This window comes from Pseudopipra pipra, chromosome 1 (assembly GCF_036250125.1).
Source record: "Pseudopipra pipra isolate bDixPip1 chromosome 1, bDixPip1.hap1, whole genome shotgun sequence".
Lineage (NCBI taxonomy): Eukaryota > Metazoa > Chordata > Aves > Passeriformes > Pipridae > Pseudopipra > Pseudopipra pipra.
Window position 1 is genome coordinate 62259173 of NC_087549.1, and position 21108 is coordinate 62280280.

The 21108-nt window shown below is 40.4% G+C and overlaps 1 protein-coding gene across 5 annotated transcripts in view; it reads left to right on the plus strand.

Annotated features, from left to right (window-relative positions):
* The first annotated feature begins 1350 nt into the window (after positions 1-1350).
* LOC135416219 (uncharacterized) overlaps positions 1351-21108 on the plus strand; it is a 31506-nt gene continuing 11748 nt past the window's right edge. For 2 of the 5 annotated variants that reach the window (XM_064659095.1, XM_064659105.1), the window contains exons 1-5: positions 1351-1648; positions 2627-2695; positions 9237-9270; positions 16262-16312; positions 18279-18356. In XM_064659095.1, coding sequence (XP_064515165.1) covers positions 1574-1648; positions 2627-2695; positions 9237-9270; positions 16262-16312; positions 18279-18356 — 307 coding nt within the window. In that variant the 5' untranslated portion in view covers positions 1351-1573. Of the gene's footprint in view, positions 1649-2626; positions 2696-9236; positions 9271-10054; positions 11100-16261; positions 16313-18278; positions 18357-21108 lie in introns of those variants that run through there. The other 3 variants (XM_064659114.1, XM_064659129.1, XM_064659119.1) reach the window with 3 other exon arrangements.

Genomic DNA, 21108 nt, shown 5'->3' on the forward strand with positions numbered 1-21108 from the left:
AGGCAGGCAATGCCTGCTTTGGGGCACATGACTGGGGTGTGCACATTACCCACTTGGAGAGGTGAAGCATTCTGGCAGCCCAGCAGCAGGGCAGGCACAGCCTCCCCCCAGCCCAAGGGAAGCCAACCCAGGGAATCCTGTGGGATCGCCTTGAGTAACCTGTAACCCAATGACCACCACCAGCTGTGCTGCTTCGTGTATATGAGTATCATGGGTGTCACGGTGTATCACTAACATACCTACAAAATATATTTATGGCTAAATAAAACCAGGCAGTGAGCTGTGGATCTGATGTTTTCGCATGTTGTTTGAACCTGGAGCACTTTTCTGTTGTGTTTTGTACTGTCTCCTCAACCTGCTTTTAGAAGGAACTTTCAAGCATACTTCTTAAATTATATTTTATGTTTATTACCAGCCAGAAGTGTAAAGCTGAGACATTTTAAAATAAAATATTTGCATTTAAATTAAAGTTGCTGCCGTGTGTGTTTCCTGCCCCTTCCCCACACCGGGCCCAGAAACCTTCCCCCACTGGGCCCAGCATTCCCCCACCCTGGGACTGGTGCCAGCTCCCAATCTCAGCTGGTTCCCAATATCCCCTCTGGACTTGTTCCAGCACCTGCCCACCCTGGGCCCCTCCCAGTATCTGCTCTGGATTGGTCCCAGTACCTGCTCCCCAGCCTGAACCGGACTCAGTATCCACCTTACACTGGTGCCGGCATTCACCCTGGCCTGACCTGGTCCCGGTATCCACCCTGAACTGGTCCCAGTACTCACTCTTTGCCTGAACTGGTCCCAGTATCCAGCCTAGACTGGTCCTGGCACTCACTCTGGGCTGAAAAGGTCCCAGTATCCTCTCTTGGCCTCAATGGGTCCCAGTATCCCCCCCAGAATCCTCCCCTTGATCTCCTCCCAGCTCCCCTCCTGAACTGGTCCCAGTACCCATGCTAAGCTGCTCCCAGCACTCACTCTGTCCTAAGCTGGTCCCAATATCAATCCTAAACTGGTCCCAGCGCCCACCCTGGCCTGAACTGGTCCCAGTATCCATCCTGAACTGGTCCCGGTATCCATCCTAAACTGGTACCAGTACCCACTCAGACCTAAACTGGTCCCAGCATCCACCCTGGCTTGGCCCCAGCCTCCATCGCTGCCTGAGCTGGCCCCAGAATCCTCTCTCAGCCCGTTATGGCGCTGCCCGCCCCCGGCCCGCCAAGGGGCTCCTGGAGCGGACAGACGGACACACAGACGGAGGGCAGACGTCCCCAGGCCGCCGTGCGCGCTGGCTCCCCATTGGCTGAGGTGCTCGCCACCGCCCGCCAATGGCCGCTCTCCTGGGACGTGGCTGCGGCGGTGGCGGAAGTGACGGAAGCGGGCGCGAGCCGCCGGAAAGCGGTCCCGGCGGCGAGAGATGTGGTTTGGACCTGAAATAGAAGGATAACGCGTAAATGATCGAATAATAGCCCAGTTCATCCGCCCGACGCGCGTCCCCCGCCCCCAACTGATCACTGGCAAGCACCGCGCGAACAAGAATTGGATTTGTTGTTGGTTTGTTAGTTCCCCGCCCCGGCTGTGCAGGATGAGCGCCGTGGCTGAGGAGGTTAAGGCAGAAGACGGCAAAGCGAAATTTGAAAGAAAAGTGTTTTATTGCGAAGTGAGTGCGTTTCTTTGGTGGCTTTTGAGGGCGGGTGCTCGAGTGCGGGCATTGCGAGGTGTGCGGGTACCGGGGACTGCGCTCTCCGACGTGACCCAGCTGTGGTGTGGGAGACCTGTGAGTGAGGGGAGCTGTAATGGGAGAGGAGAATAATGTGGGCGGTCTCTAGGAGAGCTGCTTGCCTCAGGGTTCGGTGAATTCAGGCTGTTCTTGAGCCGTCAGGGGTGCGTTGTGATGGTTCTTAATTGTAGCCTTTCCAGTCTCTGGTCAGTGTTTCTCATAGGTGGCTGCAGGGGCCCGTTTGTCTTTAAAGGCTGCAATTTGTCAATGTCCTGCTAAATTTGTCAATGTCCTATTATTGTTCTAGCACTGAATATTTTTCTGGCGCGGTCAAGTTCTGCAACAGTATGTCAAGAGAGTAGACAATATTAGCATGCATTAGTCTTTCCTTTTTTTTAAAGCTAAAGATAATACGAAATATTTGTACATCTGTAATGTTTTCCGTTAATTATTGCAATGGTGTGTGTCTGTGGATCTTAATGAAATGCAAATATCTTCCTCCATTGTTCCTCTGATCGCTTTGATGTAACAGTGAACGGAGTTGCAGTTATTCTAGGGCATAATTTTGCCTCTGTTCCTTTCTAGTCACTATATGATCACCCCTTTTTGCTGGCTTTCTACCCTGAAGAAGTTTAGAAAACTAAGAGTGGTAGGAGAGAATGGGGAAGCTCTTAAAAACTTCTTACCACCTGATTTATTTAAACATGTATTTAAGCATCATTTGAACAGGTTTGGGTACTATTTCTGGTCATTTTAGTGGTATGCTGCTCTTTTAAATGTCATGCAAAGTGTACTGTTAAGCCAGAGAAGACCTTGAGAATTACACGGTAGGAACGGGTGTATTTCGAGTTCTTATTTGGCACCAGCTACAGAATATCTGTAGATAACTGACGATGTGCTTTCATTTATCTCTTTTAGGTTTGTAAAGTTTCTTGTGTGAGTTCTATAAGTCTTCAGTCACACTATCGTGGTGCAAAGCACAGAAAGGTAAACTTTTTCCATATTAGATGTATATGCAAATTTAATCATAAATCTGGGACTCGGTTCTTGATTTCACATGGCTTCAAGTGCTTATTTAACTTATTGATAGATCTGTAACAGTAATTTGCTTGAAATATCCCAAGAAAAAGATGAGGAGGTGGGACTCGCACAACTGTACTTTGTACAGCATGTAACTTGAAACATCAGCCATACCTCAAGGTAAATGTGTGCTAATTGTGAAATTAACATTTGAATTACATAGGGAGCCACAAAGGGTGAAAGAATGTAACCTTCTGATTTTGGATACAGTTGGTAAAGGGACTGTTCTGTTTTGCAAGTCTACATAGCTCACCTGTACTGTGAACAAAACTGGAAACTGGCTTACTTACTGCTTTGATATTAACATCAGTTCTGATTTCCTGGGGGGGTTACATAGATTCAGCTAACAAGTCTGACAGTTCTGGTTTTTTTTGAGGCATCTGAATAACAGCTCCCTGGTTTAAGCACAAAACAAGTAAAGGCATTAAATTATTAGACAACGTTCTGAGAGGATTTATTTAGAGATGAGGCTTTTACAAATGTTGTTTGGCTGAACCTCTGACTGTTGATTGGCTGATGATTGTCTTCTATTTAAAATTCCACCACATTCTCAGTCTATAAAGGTGAGACGTAGTTGTCTGTACTCCGATCTCAGCAGATTGTTTGTATTGTTGTGGCACTGTAGTGCCTGCTCTGACATTTTCTTAATGACACATTGTTCTTCCTGGAACATTAAAGACTAACTGCAATACTGCCTTTCTCAAGTGTTTGTAGGCCCCTTTTTTCTGTTGAAGATGAGGGACGTCTCCCCACCTCTTTGCTTTCAAGACAGATTAATAATATTTTGTTGTCTGCTTGCTGGTCACTTTAGTAGTGTTGATTCTTATTTGAGTCAGTGGCTCCACTTTCTCAAAATGCTTTTTTCCTCCCAGGATTGAGACTTCTTGTTCCCTTGTAGAATTTTCATGTCCTGCCAAACATCCCTACTGATGCAAGGAATTCCTTTGGTTTTGTGGTTGTTTCTTTTTTTTCCTTAGCTAACTTTCATAGCAATCCAATTATTGCTGTTTTTCCCTTTTAAAGTAGAAAAAGTAGTGGTTATTTTCTTAGAAAATCTGCATATAGTTTTCCTTCTCTTTCACTTTTGGAAATTGGTGTGTGCTAGGCAACATCTGTCAAACTTTCTTGTGTCAAGGAAGGCCTGCAAACCGATAGGGAACAAGAACTGGGCAGGTTGAAGAAATGGGTGCGTGTTAGATGATAAATGTTAGTCCTGGTGTGTGGAATCCTGTAAGTCATGTGGCTGCTCCAAGATTGCCTCATCATTCTTTTCAGTTATCTTACTTTAAACTATTAAATCTATTGGATGTTTTGGTGGGAAAAGATCAGAACTCATGGAGTTCTTTCAAGTTTTTGTGTCACTAGGTTTGAAGAAACCATGAAAGCCCTGAGCTTACGTTCCTTTTTGATACAGTGTAGGTGTTGATAGTGAAGAGTTCTTAGTTTGTTCCTGGCTAGAGGCATTCCTCTTCAAACTAATACCGTAGAATGGTCTATGACAACTTAACAAAATGAAGAGAAGGTAATGGTTCTTTACCTAAATCACAATACTGGCCTGGCCAACCCCCCAGCCATTTTTTATAAGTTTAGTCAAATTACTTTTTTCCTATCAGTTACCTATTTGTTTTTAAAATAGCATTGTTAAAGGTGCTTTGTGCTTGCCCCCCACCAGAAGGTGTTACAAAAATACAGGAAAAAGGACTCCATCAAAAGGACAGTCACTGGGAAAATGTCAAGAAACAAATGTAAACGTGTGCTACATTGTGAAATGATTTTCATTTCATTAGCCTACATTTCCATAGCTATTCAAAGTAAAATGTGTTATTTTGAGTAGCTGTGGTAGTAAAGGTTGGCTGTCTGACACATTTGTAGTAATACTTCAGTTGACTTTGTGTACATGGCAATTCTATCTCTCTTTTTTTTTTTTTTTGGACTTTGAATAGGTACCTAAGTTATTTCTGCATACCTTTTTTTCATCTCTATATGTTGATCATTTTTTCTCCTGAGTATCAGTACCACTGACTCCTAAGCATTAACATTAGAATGCATAATTTCTTTAGAGGAGGTCACTTTGCAAACATCTAAGAATACTTCTTAGGTAAATTGTGCTGAATGCATTGCTTCCATAAAACTAGGCAGAATTGTAATAGTGACCTATGTATAAGGAAATAATTAAGTCAAATTCTTAATTCTATTGAGGAAGTCTGATTGCAGTGTGCTGTACTCCTTGGAGTCCAGAAAAATTGCTTTGGATGAGTTGGAGATTGTTAGGATGTTTTTCCTGTGTTACGACCCGCCCCAGGAAAAGGGGAGAGGGGGGTAACTCAGGTTCCATCAAAAAATTCCTTTGGGGTGGATTACAGCGAAACGACGCTAAATAATCGGTGTATGAAAGCATATATGGATAAGATTTATTTTAACAATTTTGAATCAGTAGGTAAGATAACATTTTTGGGTGCTGTAACCTTTCTAGGGAGGAGAAAAATGCATAGGGCAGAGAAAGACAGGATAAGAGCAAGGGAGAGTAAGAGAAAGAAAAGCTGAGAGAGGACAGATGTCTATAGTCACCGCCCACGGGGTCCAGCGATGCTTCCATGTCTGTCAGTTGAAGTGGTGAAGCGATCTGCTGGGGGTGAAGGAGGGAAGCCCCCATACTCCAAGAAATTATGGTTTATTATATCCATGGTTAGTGTCACGGGCCGTGCCTCGAGCCTCCAACATCTCCTGGGTCTGTGCTGAGTTTTTTGTGTCTGGCCTGGTTCCCGCCCTTTTCCCGACAGGCAGAGGGGGGGGATGGGCTCCCATGGGCCATCAGAGGTACAGTGTAACAGTCAAAAGCCTGCAAGCTCGGCTCTTCCCGCCTTTTCGGCTTGACATCTTCTGCGCTGGAGGAGGGGGGATGGGCCCAGTTGCCCATCAAAAAGTCAAAGCCTGCAAAAGTCTCCTAGAATGCATAAATCATCAAACACTTCAGTCTCTGACATCCTGTACTGACTCAGTCTGGCTGTTTAAACTGACAGTGCCTAAATAATTTACTGCTGGAGGGCAAAACGTAAATATACCTGCCTCTTCCTGGTTGCTTAGGCAGACTGCTGAGATTTTTTAATTTGGATGGAAGTTTTATCCAGAATATTTTACTTCCACAACTAAAAGAGAATAAGCCTATACCTAAAGCCTCATCAAATTCCTCTATGTTGGAGGCAAATAATTTTGTGTGTTAATCCGAGTGGACATTCTTACAAGAAAGTGAGTCCTGAGTTGTTTAATTTGTATTTGCGTTTGTATATTTGCAGACTCAGTGCTTTGTAACTCTTTGGGTTGATGTGTGATTCATTTCAAGAAGTAGAAATAGGCTGGGTGACATACTGCAAATAGAAGTAATTTAAAAATATATCAAGCAAATCACTAGTCAGCACAATGACTTTTCTTTGAATGCTTAATTTACAGAATATTAGCTAAGATTTTAATTCTACATAGTGTACCTCTTTAGAGTTGATTTAGTTTCTGTCCCTGAGAGTTGATTCTTTGTTGTGCCAAGAGTTTGTATTCCTCACTGACTTCAGTGTTCATGACTGTGATGGTTACCATATCCTTCAACTGGAGCTTGAGTAATAAGAATACACATCTAATTTTTTTCTATTGCTGATAGTTCATGAGGCCAAACCCGTGTAAAAAGTGCTGCTGGACAAAAGATTGAGGGGCTGAGGTGATCACAGTACAAGGCTGTGTGTATTTTGTGCACTGAGTGCCATGTGACCTCTGTATAGTTGCATAACGGTGGGTTTTGTGGTTTTGTTGCTGAACAGGTATTGATGGGACAGGGAGTTGTGGAAAGTGACTTAGCCAAAATATCGTTCATACATGTGTGTATAATTCTTGGCTCTGGAAACTGGAATTGGCTTGTATTATATACTTTGAAAAACAGTTGCATGTTACTTCTAGCCATTATGGTAAAATATTTAGAAAACAACTAAGCTTACTAATGCTTTTCGTTGAACCAAGCCTGTGAGAGTAATGGTGGATATACTGCATGAAAGGTGAGTTTGGTTGGCCTTTTTTTTTTTTTTTTTTTTTGGACAGCTGAGTAAAAGTCTAGGCCTTTTGAGGGAACAGTCCCCAAATAAAATATACCTGCATATACCTGAGATATGGTGGTATGTGATATATTTTAATCTAGTTTTGTAAATATGCATTGGCTGTATTGCTCAGTTTGCTGGAAGGGAAATCCTGGAGTGGAATGTCTTTTTTTGCATGTCTTTTGAATGGCCCTTTGCAGGTATGGCACCAGCAGAAGTGTTGCCTCTTCTGTGAACTGTATTTGGAGCATAGATGAAGATTGTTTCTGGTTCTGTCAGAGATTCAGGGTTCCTTGCCCTCCCTTCATATCTGAAGTTAGATAGGTAGAAATGCCTACCATGTCCCAAAAGGAGAAAAATCTGCATTCAAGACTCTGCAAGCTCATTAGAAACAAGAGCTGTTAATCTCTGTCTTCACTTTTTCAGTGTTCTAATTTCTTCTACCTCTTACCCTTGGTTGCTGTGCATCAGAACCTGTGGTTGAAAATACCTGATGTACAGGCAACTTTTCTGCCCTTTCTTATGGCATTAAAATCAACCATGCTGGAAAAGCATTTCAGTCGTGCATTTTTGTGTTGATACTTGGAATGCTAACATAGCTATGTTTCAGTTAGAGGAAAATTACCTGGCTGTTGCATTGTTTATGTTTGGTCTCAAAAAGCATGCTGTCCTGTTCTGCAGCCTATCTTTATGATCCAGAGAGACTTAAATTGTGGAGCTTTTCTTTTGAGAAAAACAAATAAACAAACCATACAGAAAACCAACCAACCAACCAAAACTTGCTGCTGACATCTAGCAGATGAATTTCAGAAGTGTATATATTTAAGAACAACTAAATTATGTTTATGTTTATGTAATACTTAACTATGCACATGAAACTGTTCTGTTAGATGACTGGTGAACTTGAATTGTGTGGAAAACTACTTTATGCAATACCTCTTACAGGTATTGAGGTATCTACAAAACTACATTAACCCAGTGTACGTGGGAGGTTTTAACCCTTAAAACCAGTAGTTTTTGAGTTTTGGCTTCTCAAAGTTAGACACTTTGTTAAAAGTTACTCTAACTTTTCATAGTCTCAGCTCAAAAACAGCTGTTGCAACACTTGACCCAGGACAGAGAATAAGTTGCTTACCTAATGTGTGAGAATCTTAAATCCTGATGTAGAAGGGATCACAAGTAAAATGGACCCCTTAGCTTCAGTGGTGAAACTCCATTTCTGATATTAGCAGTAACCAAAGTGCAATCAAAGCTGATTGTCTGAAAAGGGTCAGAAGGAAATTCTTTTTGAACAGCAGCTCACAGTTGCTAATGTTTTCTGCACTTGTCTGAAAAACTTGGTATTAGCAGCTGTTTGTTGTAAAACTGCAGAATGGCAAGTAACAAAAACTTGGAGCAGCATAACTGCAAGGGAGGTTGTGTCTGTATTCTAAGTTTACGAAATCCTTCTGAGCTTATACAAAACCATCCACTATCTGTGGCGATATTGGGACTTAGGTAACTTCCTAACTGCCATGGAAGGACAGTGTTTTGGCTTCTCAAACAATTAACTGCTACGTCAGTCTTGCTTCCTGTTGAATTGTGACACCCATGTGCATTATCTCTTCCATGCCACTGAATTCTGAAAATATAGCACTTAACTCCATGGACTGCTCTGGACAGAGAGATGTTTTACAAGTGGAACGATCATACATATTGTTTCTTTCTTGTAAATGTCAAGTTTGTGTTTATTTGCCAAAAAGTTCTCAAAATGAGTCAGGATTGTTTTAGCCATGTTCTGAAATGGAAATTTAAGTTCCTCTTTCCCTTAGATTCTGCCAGAAAGTGATCTGTTCTGGATTCAGCTGATAAAAGCCACTTTTCCTGTTCTTCATTATATGAATGATCTTTCATGAGATTTGGCTAACCTTAAGGTTTAGCCAAATCTACTCAAAGTGGTGGAGGAGCTGCTTTTAGTTAGTTTGTTTTCCCTTTTGTGGAGAGGTTTTCTTTTTCTTTTTTTTTTTTTTGGTGGGAACTACAACTTTTGAAAGCTTAGGAGCTGCAGTCATGCAGAACTCAAGGTTTTCCTGGCATCTTTGAGATGTTGTGTTTCAATCCATAATCATCTCTTAAAACTTAATTAAGTAACAAGGCTTTCTTGAAATTAAACTTGTGTTAACTGTAAGTACACTTTTGTCAGTACTTCCAGCTTTTGCAGAAAATCATAAAGGCTCTAATTTTTCCTATATGACAATGGAAACTTTGGCCTGTAATGTGATTGGTCTGCGAAGGCTTCTCAGGAAGTACAGGGTTTTTCCTTCAAATGGTGCAACACATTAATTTCTTTTTCTTATTTTATTTTGGGATGACTTGCGTCTTCATAATTAAAGAAAGAGAAAGCCCTGAGATCCAAGACTGTCTGTTGTAAGTATAACACTTTTTTCTTTCCAGCCTTCTAGGACAGATATTGCTTGGGAATTTTAATGTTTGTTGCTGTTTTAGTAGTTCGGGTATTTGCATTTGCCAGATTCAGGTGTCTGTAACTGTGGTTCTGTTTATATGCTGAACATTCTTCTGAGATTTCCATCTAGTAAACTGTGGAGCAAAGAATTATTTTAGAGCACAAAACCTTAATTATGCCTTTCCACATGTAAATGTTTGTATATCTGCGTAGTGGAGGGATGTGTAGTCAGTATTTTCGTTTCTCACCTTCCCAGGCTAAACCACCTCCCACTTTTCTGTCAGCTTTACACGCTCACTACTAAGCTTCAGGCAGTATGCTAAGAAGCTAAATCAGCAGTCTAACACAGCACCGTTGCAGATGCAGCTCTACCAGTGCTGAAATTGCTTGGCTGCATCACAGGAATGTTCTGCCTCTCATTATTGTAGTGGACTTGGAGTAGCAAAGATGTATTCAAGGTGAATTCAGTTGTTGGGGTGTCTTTTCCCCCAGAAACTGTGAATCCAGACTGTCGTATTTGAATGAAAATAAAAGTTGTGGTGAAAAGTTGAAAATGTGGCATATAACTAGCTCACAGTGGAAATGAAAATCCTATTGTAAAGGTACTTATGGTGATGTACGGGAAGCAGAGTACATAGGCAGATATGGGAATACTGCTACAAACCAGTGAGATGATTAAAACCCAGAATGGTTATACAGTCAGTCATCACAAGAAATAAGCCTTTCACTTCTACTTTATCTTCTTAGCCTGTTCTCCCAAGAAACAAGGCTTACGTTCCGGCTTTGTCATCTGTTCCCCAGTATCTTTTGAACCTCGCAGTCTTTTTGAACCAAGTTGATCAAGGGTGCCTGAAAATACACATCTGCACAGAGGAGAGCGATGGTGTCAGTCCTGTACTGAGGGAAGTGCTGCAGGCTGAGCTCACCACTTGCTGGACCCTGAAGAATCAACACACGCGAAAGATTTATAAAAGCACTGGTCAGAGGCAACCTTCTAAGAAACTGGACTTCATTATCTGCTCTCATGGTTTTGTGTTGATAAGAGAATTAGTGCAAGACATGTCATTCAAGTGTGTGAACAATTATGAGATTTTGCCTCAGCAGACATGACTACCATCTGCAGATCTTCTCTTTCTAGAAATACTGATAATGGAGCTCCTTGAAAGAATTTGAATAAGTTGTGAAAACTTATAGATCTTCTCAAGATCCAGTGGATTCAAGCACTCCAAAATTGCATTTGTACCTCAGCAACAAGAACATATCCGTGTGGCTATGGGCAAGGCTTTTTAGTTAAAGGCACTTTCTACAGATTTCTTTGAATTTCTTGTGAAAAATGATCATTAAAAGTAATACTCACTAAGTCAAGAGGTTCTTTCTTCAAGATCATAAAATCCTGTTTTGGAGGAGTAATGTAAAGGATGCATGGGACAGAAAGTGAGACTTGAATAAGGTGACAGAAGGTGTGGCAGCAAAACTATGAAAAGAATGGTGGAACGCAGGAGCCTGTTGCAAAGACCTACGTCTTTAGAAAACAGTCGTGTGTGTACAAGCTCAGTGTCCCATGGAGAATTTGGGTTAAGAATGTGTGCACGCTACAAACTCTGTATCTTTGGAAATGTCATGACTTGAAATCTTTTAACTGTGATGTATCTTATAGAACAAGAAGAGAGAAATTAAAATATCTGATTATTAAAGTGAAGAATCTAGATGTGAACCTTTGGTAAACAAGTTAGCTCTAACTTCTGGAGGAGTCCCAGCATCACGGGGTGCCACATGTCAGAAGCATTGCAAGGTGTGCTTTTATCCAGAAAGTTCTCTGCCTCAGCAATCATTTCGAAGCAATCAGAAACTTTTACTTCTAATACAAAACGATTATTCACACTATCGACGTCTCCTTTATCCTACTCTACCAGTACTTCATTTTGCTTCACTGAAGGTCAAGATGTGGGAGGCTTATTTGCAAGCCACTGGTAGGGTTTATTTGTCCAAAAGAGACTGCAGTTTGGCCTTATGAAATCTATTTGTATGTTTTAGTTGTGATGGATTGGGTGTTATTACAAGCAGAAAAGCTTTTCACCTGAGTAAGTTTTTCAGCGATAGCAATTCAAATTTAATTTTGGGAGCTTTAATGCAGAATTATACAGTCAGTTTTACAGAACTTCTTGAAACTCTCCCATGGATATGTTACCAGTTATAGAAATAATTCTCCCTCGAGATCCAGCAGATCCAGGAAATTCATTGTGCTCTGTCACTGAGATAAAAGAATAAATTACAAATTTGTTTGGCCTTTATTTTTTCATTTTATGTAACTGATGCCTTTTTCTACAGTTTGCAGATTTATGTAGTAGAGCATGAACAAAAATTTTACTGCATTTGTGGAATTCAGTAGTAAAGTTTTGTGAATGAGCATAGAAAGTATGGATATTCTTAAATTAGATGCCATGTGTAAAGTATAAATCCATTATTATTTCAGGATATAAATTAATGAGATACTCCTGTTGTTGCTGCTGGATCTGCAATCTTGTTCTAATGTTCATTTTATCAAATATTCCAGTGAGAGTGAAATGTGAAAGCATGTTCAAAGAGCCAGGAAAAAAAATGTCTGGATTTTGTGAAAGTGAAGGATGAGTTTTCTTGGAAATCACTTGGAACAAAACCTGACAAGTATCTGAAATGTCCACTAAATGTCTAAAGATGAACAGGTGCTTCGGAGGATAAGGTTTGACATATTTAGAATGTTTTACACCAACATCTGCATTTTCTTCCTTGCTGCAGAATTAAAAGAAGTTCCTTTGTTAGTAGGGAGAACACTTCCAATGCTGTTATCGTTTGTAACCCAAAATTTAAAAAGACAAATGATTTAGATTCTGAGTGTTTCCCAATGGGACATGCCATGTACGGTATCCTTTCTGAACTCATCAAAAGTAACTGTGGTGAGTGCATGTAACCTGTTTTACTGTACAATCATGTTGGCTTTGAAGTCACTTAAGTGAGGAAATGCCCATGTTTCCAGATGTTTGTTTTTGGAGCTTTCTGTAAGAAAGTTATCTGCATACCTTCTGAATTTCCATATGGCAAAACTATCAACAAGTCATTTTTGTTATAATGACAGAATTGGATGTCTGGGGCAGATTTGAGTTGTTTTGGTTTGGGTTTGTTGGGGTGGTTTTGCCTGCTCTTCATCAGTTCAGAGGAGAGCACCTTAATGGAAGATAGGGGAATGGAAGATGCTGAAGTTCTAAGACTTTAGTAAGAGAGTTAAATCAAAGCTCAGCTGAGTATATGAATTTTAGTCATGTAATTCCTTTGTACAGTGATAAAATTGGACAGATGAAATACTTCTTTCAGCTTGTTTTGAGGCAGTTGCACATGTATTCAGGGATAAGGAGGGGAGGAGACCGAACATTGCTTTTTTTCTTGGGACCTCTTGGCCAAAATAGAGAAGTTTGGAAAACTTTTTGCTTTGAGCAAGAGGCATTAAATGATGGGGAGATGCCGACATACATGTTAGGCAAATGTTTGCTGGGCAATAGCAAAATCCAGTGGTTTACTACTATGAGTCAGCTCAGGCAGAAGGCATAGTATAGGGTATGAGCCCTATTAAAGCTATTTCTGGGCTGCCTAGCTTTATTGGTGAAATTAATTTGGCAAGAGAAGTGGATTAATGAATTTCTTTTTCACACAGCCTGTGGAATTTTTCTCGCGTTACAGTAAGGTGCAGAGTTAGCTTGCAGTGCTGCTCTTAACAACAATACAAAAGTGTAATAAGGAATGTTGTTAGGTGCTTAGTTATTAGATCTGCTAATCTGCATCTGCATCTTTCAACCTAAAACCTCTACGTAGCACCACGAGTAAAGAAAGCTTCACTGTGGTGGTTGACATGGAGTCAAGGGGAGGAATCCAATCTGAAGATAAGCTGCAGTTATTTAACAGCACTGACGGCAAATTCTCCAGTGAAAGTACAGACATCATGTGTTCAATAGTTACAACCTTATCAGTATACTAATCAGCATTTCACCTTTGTTATCAGAAATTTATTTATTTTAACATGTCCCTCCATGCTCAGTGTTTGTTAAACATTGATAACCATGCATGAGGTTTTGGGATGTATAACTACTGCAATGTTTTCAAAAAAACCCCAACCTGGAAGTTCTTTTCTGACTTGAAGACTAGAAGAGGAAATGCTTCAGAAGCCATAATAATAGAAGCATAAGACTGAAAACTGCTTCAACACCCTTACCCACCTCTCTCTTGGGGAGTTTCTCTATACACTGGAATCTGGCGTCCTTTTGCACTTCCCCTCTTGCATTCAAAAGGGAATCTGCAGTGCTGAGCCCAGTACTTCTTTGCTGTTGAATAGCTGAATTGACAATGTCTGATACTACCCTTAAGTTTTGAAACATGGCTGTTATATTTCTGGCATTAGGAATGTGTGTGTATTACAAATACACTTACAGATGTTTCTTTGTTCTCCACCTTTTATATGTTCATCACACTGAATATTGAAAGGAAAGGGGTTTTTTTGTTCATTCATGTAGGTAACTAGTAACTGGAAAATAGCCCTTACTAAATAAAATCATTAGCTGAAAGGGATTTCCTGATACTGATAAGATTTCCTAACTTCCTGATTGAAGCAGGACTACTGCCAGTGCTGGATCATCCCTTGCTTGCTGAATTCTTGAACATCTCCTCAGGCAGAGGGTCTGTAACCTGTGTTTGATCAGTCCATAGTTACTCTTCTGTCTTAAAGAGGAATTTTATCCTAACATCTTATCTTTGCCTCTGAAGCAACTATTTCTGCCTGCTACTTGTTAATACTTTTGTCACATACACACAGGGCTGGAAATCTTTGTAGCTGCCGTTGATGTATCCCTGCTATGTCCTCTTAGTCTCCACTTTACCAGACTAAACAAGTCCAGCTCCCAAAACTGTTCTCATAAATTATTTGCTCTCGATTGTTTGCCTTGGTGGCTATTTTGAGATGTGGGAGGGGGGTTTGGACTAGGGAATTGTATTTTGGGGCTCTCAAACCATGACAACCCTCCTTCTTTCTCCACTTCCCACTTGAACTGAACACGGATGGTACTAGCCAGCCTCACAAGTCCCAAATAATGGAGGATAAGGTATTCTGAAGTAAACAGCTTGTGCTGCATCTCAGGATGGGGTTTGCCTTAATGTTCCCAGGGTCCTGCTTTATTGAAGCTTTGACGTCGGTTGTTGCCTGTAGGTTACTATTGTCTGTGAATTTGCTGAGAGTGTTTTGTGCATCCTCAGCCGGGTTACTGATGTTGGTATTAATTGTTGTGGGCCCTGTAATCAGTCTTTAGGGCACTCTGCTGCTTACTGAGCACCAAGAGGCTGCGCTGTTGATCATTGCCCTTTGAGCCTGGCAATCCAGCTGATTTTCAGCTCATTGATCAGTCTGATATGCTTTAGGGAAAACATTGTGTTTTGGGTTTGGGGTGCTTAAGAAATATAATTTACCTTATTAGCAATATTACAAAGCCATGTGGCTAGTAAGCATGAGTTAAATGTTAGCCTGGAAACCCACTGTTGCTGAATGGGAGAGTCTTTAAGATCATAATTGCTTTGTTAAACTTTTTCCAGGAGCAATTGTATTTACTAACTGCCTTTTTTTAATAAGGATAAAAAAACTCACACCCCCCCCAACAGCTACTTTTGGTGATAGTAGCAGCTAGAACTTGATTTTTAGCTTGACCATGTTTGTAAACTGTAACCATGTTAAGGCAGACTGCACTGTGAACTGCTTCTGGTGCAATTCTCTGTAAATGCAGTTTCCCCTAGAAGTAAAATCAAAATAAAGCACTAAAAATCTTGTTTTGCAGGTGCTTATTTGTGTCATTTAGCGTTTGGCCATGTTGTCAGTCTGCAGATGCTGGACCTGGAATCTGACTTGAGCTTCAGAACTAGCTGAACAACTCTGAATTGTTGTGCTTGCAGAGTACCTGGAGATCTTCCTTTGTTCTTGCTACCAGAAATTTTGAAGCATTTAACTGAAAAAAATGCATAATTTATTATAAGGAATCAAGGGAGATATGCTTTCCCAGACCCCTCCCTTATGTTAATGTTGCAGAGTTACTTGCGACATGTTTACAACCATGATTTGATTTGATTTACAGCTTTGATACCTATCTCTTAAGTGCCTGTCTTATGCAGAAAGAGGAAAAAAATTGATGTATACAACACGTTGTGTTTGCCATGAGTATAGAAAACTTGATTTCAATAGTAATTACATGTGCAACTGTGTAATTTAACTCAAACTTCCACTTTTTCCAGTAAATGAGTATTAGTGTGTCGCCTTGTTTTAAACTTGAATGCTGTGACTTACAAAATACCAACAACATCATTAATGCATGGTCGTTTGTGTCTATGGATTTGAGAGGGAGTGGGGCAAGGGAAACGTTCCAAAGGGAGGAGAAGTACCTTTATAAAATACATCTGAAAATTCATTCTGAAGCTCTGAGTGATTAAGAATATATACAGAGCCCTATGTAAAAGAAGATGCAATTTAATGATGACGTTGATTGTGTCTGAGACTGTGTTTAGGCTCTAAATGTTTAGACCAGAAGTTTTATGATGAGTACCTGTAACATAGATTGATTGTCATGCATGATACGGAATAGTTAAAATAATTAAAATAAGTAGCCAATATGAAAAGCATTTAAAAATCAAATAAAAATTTAATATTCTGGGCTTCTGTGAAATTCACATGTTTGGTATATTGTGTTGATGGGGGAGGGGAGTGGAATGAGAGACTTTTTCTGAGAGCAGTGAAGTTACAGAAGAAAACTACATCAAGATGGAATACTGAGCCTATATTAAACCTTAAAATGAAGATAATTGTTCTATTCTGTAACATGTTTGGATGACCCACTAGGTACTTAATAAAAGCAAATGAGAAGTAGTTGTCTGACTGTCAAACTGTTATCCTAGGTCCTGCAGCTCCAGTCCAAGCTCCGATGAAGTATGAAGCACAGAGACCAGGTAGCTGAATATAAATGAGCTAATGTCCTTTTCAGATGCAACTTTGAAATCAGTTGTTTTGTTTTAATGATGACTAAAGCAGGTGATTAGATTGTGGTCTAGAAAGAAGCAGTGCAACCTGCCAAACGTTTGAACTATTGCTTTTCCTTTATGCACTGGTTAATTTTCTTTCCTAAGAAAAGGTCTTAGGAGAATATGAAGTTACAAGTATTTTCACAGAAAGACTTTTGAACTTGAGACATACTTTCTGCCTTCACGATTATCTGATATCTTACTGCATTTACTAATTTTTATTGGTTGTTGAAGTTTTCAATAAAAAATTTTGCATCACTCTTTCTGTACACAAATGATACAGTGGAAGTTTGACAAACCAGAAACATATAAACCAAGAACAGTATGAGTTGTTTGCTATTAAGATGATACTAAGACAGGAATATTTAGTTGTATGTTAGGAAATAAGAAGAAAATGACCTTGAAGAGACCTTTAACCTTTTTCTGTGTGGATCTTTCTTTATTAAGTCCAGAAGACCACATGCCTTTCTCTGTCAGCTTGGCAATAGCCAACTCACATTGAGCTGCTGCACAGACAGACGAATGCATGAGAACTGCATAGTGCATTTCAGTTTGTAAGAATCTTGTTTATGGAGATGAATTATGTAGCACCAACTTGTGTCAACTGTGTCACACTATGCTACTGCTGCATGTCACCTCAGGCAAAAAAGCCCCAAAACAACATAGAAAGATTTTAACAAGACTGAAATTTTGGTAGGAATGGGCCACACTGTTGCTGTGGCAGGAGACATTCCCATGGAGGTTTTTTCTAATTGCAGGAGGTTTTCCATATAAATTAATGCTGGAACTTTGTGAAATTTTTCTTTGTTTGCAGCCCGGGAGTTCGACTTGATGGCAGCACAGGCATATTCCTAATGGAATGAATATTTAGGAGTAAATGTGGAATTCCCTATCCCTGTGAGGTTTTGGGGTTTTTGTGTTTTTTAAACTGTAACCTGGCATCCTAATGGGAAAGAATACAGTAACAATTCAGTGCTTGTGGTGTTTCTACGTGCTTGCTCCGATTTGAAGAAACGAGCAGTCTTTATGACTCTTATGTAATTCATTGGTCAGTTTTATCTAATTAGGAAGATGAGTTCTATTTCTGCACATTTTTTTCTCAGATTAGGAATACATATTTTAACACTTCATCATGTTCCTTTATAATGTCCAACATTTGAATACCCTTACTGCCTCTCTGAGATTGTTTAACAGATACGTTTAGCTGAACTCTGCTGGTGTTCTCAGTTGACCAGGAAGTGCAAAAGCCAGGCTATTAAAACTCAGTCAGGAGCAAGATACAGCCCTGATCGAAACACTGCTAGTTCAGATTTAGGAATATACTACCAGTGTTTTTGCCACTTTTGGGCTGCCCAGAGCACAAGAGGCATTTGTTATGTTAGTGAAGATTGTGTTCTTTGTTAGACTTAAAGCAATATGATTCTTGGACTTCAGACTCCAAACAAGCAGTCCCAGAATGTTATGTGTATATTAGGATTTTAAGGAGAGGAGGGGGCTGGTGGCTTGGCTTGCCTTTTTTTTTTTTTTAACTTTTTATTCTTTTTCTTTTTTTTTGAGGTTTTTTTTTTCATGAGAACTGACACAGTCTGGTACATGCTATGAATGTGAACTCGGTATCTTTCCTCAGTAACTTGGATGGTGTTAGAAGTTCTATTTTGCTTATTTGGTTCTTTTCTTGAAGACATTGAATCCTTGTGTGTAAAATTGTTATGGAGGACAGGGTGTTGGAGTCTTTCTGTTGAGGGACTGAGGCCTTGCTGTTTTCTGCATGTATTTCAGAGTGCAAATTTTGTCCCCATTAAAGTCTCCATTAGAAACTCCTTTAAGATCATGGATGTTATGTGCAAACTGTATAATGTGTAATGTCTCTTTATGTGTGTATTTTTTACTTTAGTGAAGAGAGGACTTACAAAGTACATAACCTGTCTGAAGGATTTTATGAATGATCCCAAAAGAGAAGAACCTCTAGTTGGTATGTTTTTTGTTTTATAAATTGTGTGCCTTTGAATTTGTGACCAAATGGCTTTTTGAAATAAAAGGTGGCATTTTAGATACTATTGCATTTTCTGGAAATATATTCAATAACTTATAGGATAATATCTGTCTCATACCTTTTAAGTGTTAGCTCGTTGCACTGCATATTATGAAGGCCACCTCTTTTATACACCTTAACTTTTAATACAACTTGTTCCTGAAGGAGCCATCTAAGTATACAAGCTTTTCCCAGACCACAGAATTTTTGAGGTTGGAAGGGACTTCTGCTGGTCTTAGCCCCCTGGTCAAGTCCCAGAGGAGTTTGCCTGGGACCATGTCTAGATGGCTTTTGAATATCTCCAAGGTGAAAAACTCCACAGTCTCTCAGGGAAACCTGTGCCAGTGCTCGGTCATTCTCGCAGTCAAGGCGTGTTTCCCGATGTTCAGAAGTGTTTCAGTTGTGCCATTGCCTCTTGTCCTGTCACTGGGCACCACTAAAAGGAGCCTGGCTCCCACTTCTTTGCACCTTCCCTTCAAATATTTATACACACTGACAAGATCCCCTCTGAGCCTTCTCCAGGCTGAGCAGTTCCAGCTCTCTCAGCTGTTTCTCATAGGAGAGATGCTCTAGTACCTTCATCATCTTCATGGTCTTTCACGTGTCCATGTCTCTTGTACTGGGAAGTCCAGAACTTGACACGGCACTCCAGAATTGGCCCTACTGGTGCTGAGCAGAGCCTGCTGTCAACACTGCTCCTTTTCCATCTCAGGGATACCATCAGCCTTTCTTGGCTCGTCTTCAACGTAGTGTCCACCAGGCCTTTTCCTGCCAATCTGCTGTCCAGCAAGCCAGCCCCCAACTGATGTGTACTGGTGCCTGGGCTTGTTCCTCCCTGGATGCAGGACTTGGCACTTGCCCCTGTTGACCAGCCTAAGCTTCCAATCATCCCAGCTCCAGCCACTCAGGGTCTCTCTGGATGGCAGCACAACCCTCTGGTGTATCAGCCATCTCCCCCAGTTATATGTCATCAGCAGCCTTGCTGAGGGTATGCGAGGGTAGCAAGACTAGACCCAGTATTGACCCCAGGGTGCACCACTACCTACTGGCCTCCAACTGGACTTAGTGCCACTAGTGACATGTCATCAGTCATGGTTCCTTATGGCTTCCTATTCGGTGGGATATACCAATGTTCCTGTTCAGTAAGATATTTTTCCTGTCTGTCTCAAACTAATGAGATTAATTTTAAGGCTTTCTTTCTTTCTAGGTGCTAGATTAGGCAGCCCTTCTCAGTGGCCTTAGTGTTCCAAGTATGTACTGGTAGCCTAGAGAAATATGTTCCCTCATGAAGACCTAAGCAGCAAATTTTCTAATATTAGCTGAAAATTTCCCTGTTTAGTGCATTGTCTTTTTGTTACTCCACATAAAGTGTTAATATTAAAAATCATACTAATTTATTACTAGAAGCATTTTTAGTAGAAAACTCTGGTTACAAGAACGCCTTCAGTTCATTAGGTGATAGTTTATTTGCAGAGCTAAGATTTAGAAGTATAATGCTGTAGCAGATCAGAGATGGGGTTGAATTTCTTCATAGCAGCCTGTATGTTTTGGATTTGTGACTGAAGCAGTTTTGATGACGTGCCAGTGTATTTTTTCTGTTGCTGAGCAGTGCACTGTGTCAAGACTCGTTACTCTGGGTCCCCATCCCTCACCACTTGGGTAGACTGGGGGTGGGCAGTAGTTTGGGAGGTGTCACATCCAGGACACTTGGCCCGAACTTGGACAGAGGATATTCTGTGCTGCATATTCTGTCAGCAATCTCAACTGAGACAAAGAAGGAAAAAGGGGGGGATGGAGAGGGTAGGGTGGAGCAAGGTTTAACTTCAAAGGTGGCTATTCAGAGACTGTGACTGGATATTGGTCTGCTGATGGGGAAGTGAGCAATGGGGTTTTGCATGTGTTTTTCTTTTTTGCACTCCTCTTTCCTTCACTTATTAATTTGTCTTTAATCTCAGCCCCTGGTTTTCTTGCTTTTGTTCTTCTTATTTTCTCCCCACCCTGCTGAAGGGTGTGTATGTGAGTGAGCCAGCAGCTATGTGGTTCTTGGCTGCTGGCTGGGGTCAAGCCATCACAAATACAGAGCATTGGAAATTATGACATAAGGGAACAGCTGCTGTTTTAAGCTGCTTTTAAATTTGTTATGTTTAAGCTGTTCAGAGTAAAACTTTTCACGCTAGGTAATAAGCCTCAAACTTGGAGATTTATGAATACTTCTAAGGGATAGTCTCAGTAATTTATAGGAAAATGAAGAAAACTCCCATTTTCATTCTTGTAAAATGTGAAAGTGTTTAGATTAAAAAAACCCTACACTTTTAAGACTTTAAAAAAAGGTTTTAGATTTTTAAATTTTGAAGGACTCAATTTTTTTAAGTGATTAATGTCTTTCCTACATCTGCATTGTGCTACTCAGACACTGTCCAAATTATGCTCGACTAAGTAGTTTAAATGCAGTTTTTAAATCTAGACATTTGTGTGGCATTTCTATTCTCATTCTCTGTTTTATTTTCTTGAAAAAAAAATCCCAAGCAGGAAGAAAGGTGCATGAAATATTTTCTTTTGGTAGGCTTGCAAATCTGCCACAGATGGTGTATTTCCTTTCTTAATAAGACATTGGAAAGAGATAAATTTAACTAATGTGATCCTGAGGGAGTATCTAAATTCTGAAAGTGGAATATTATTATATGTTCATTTT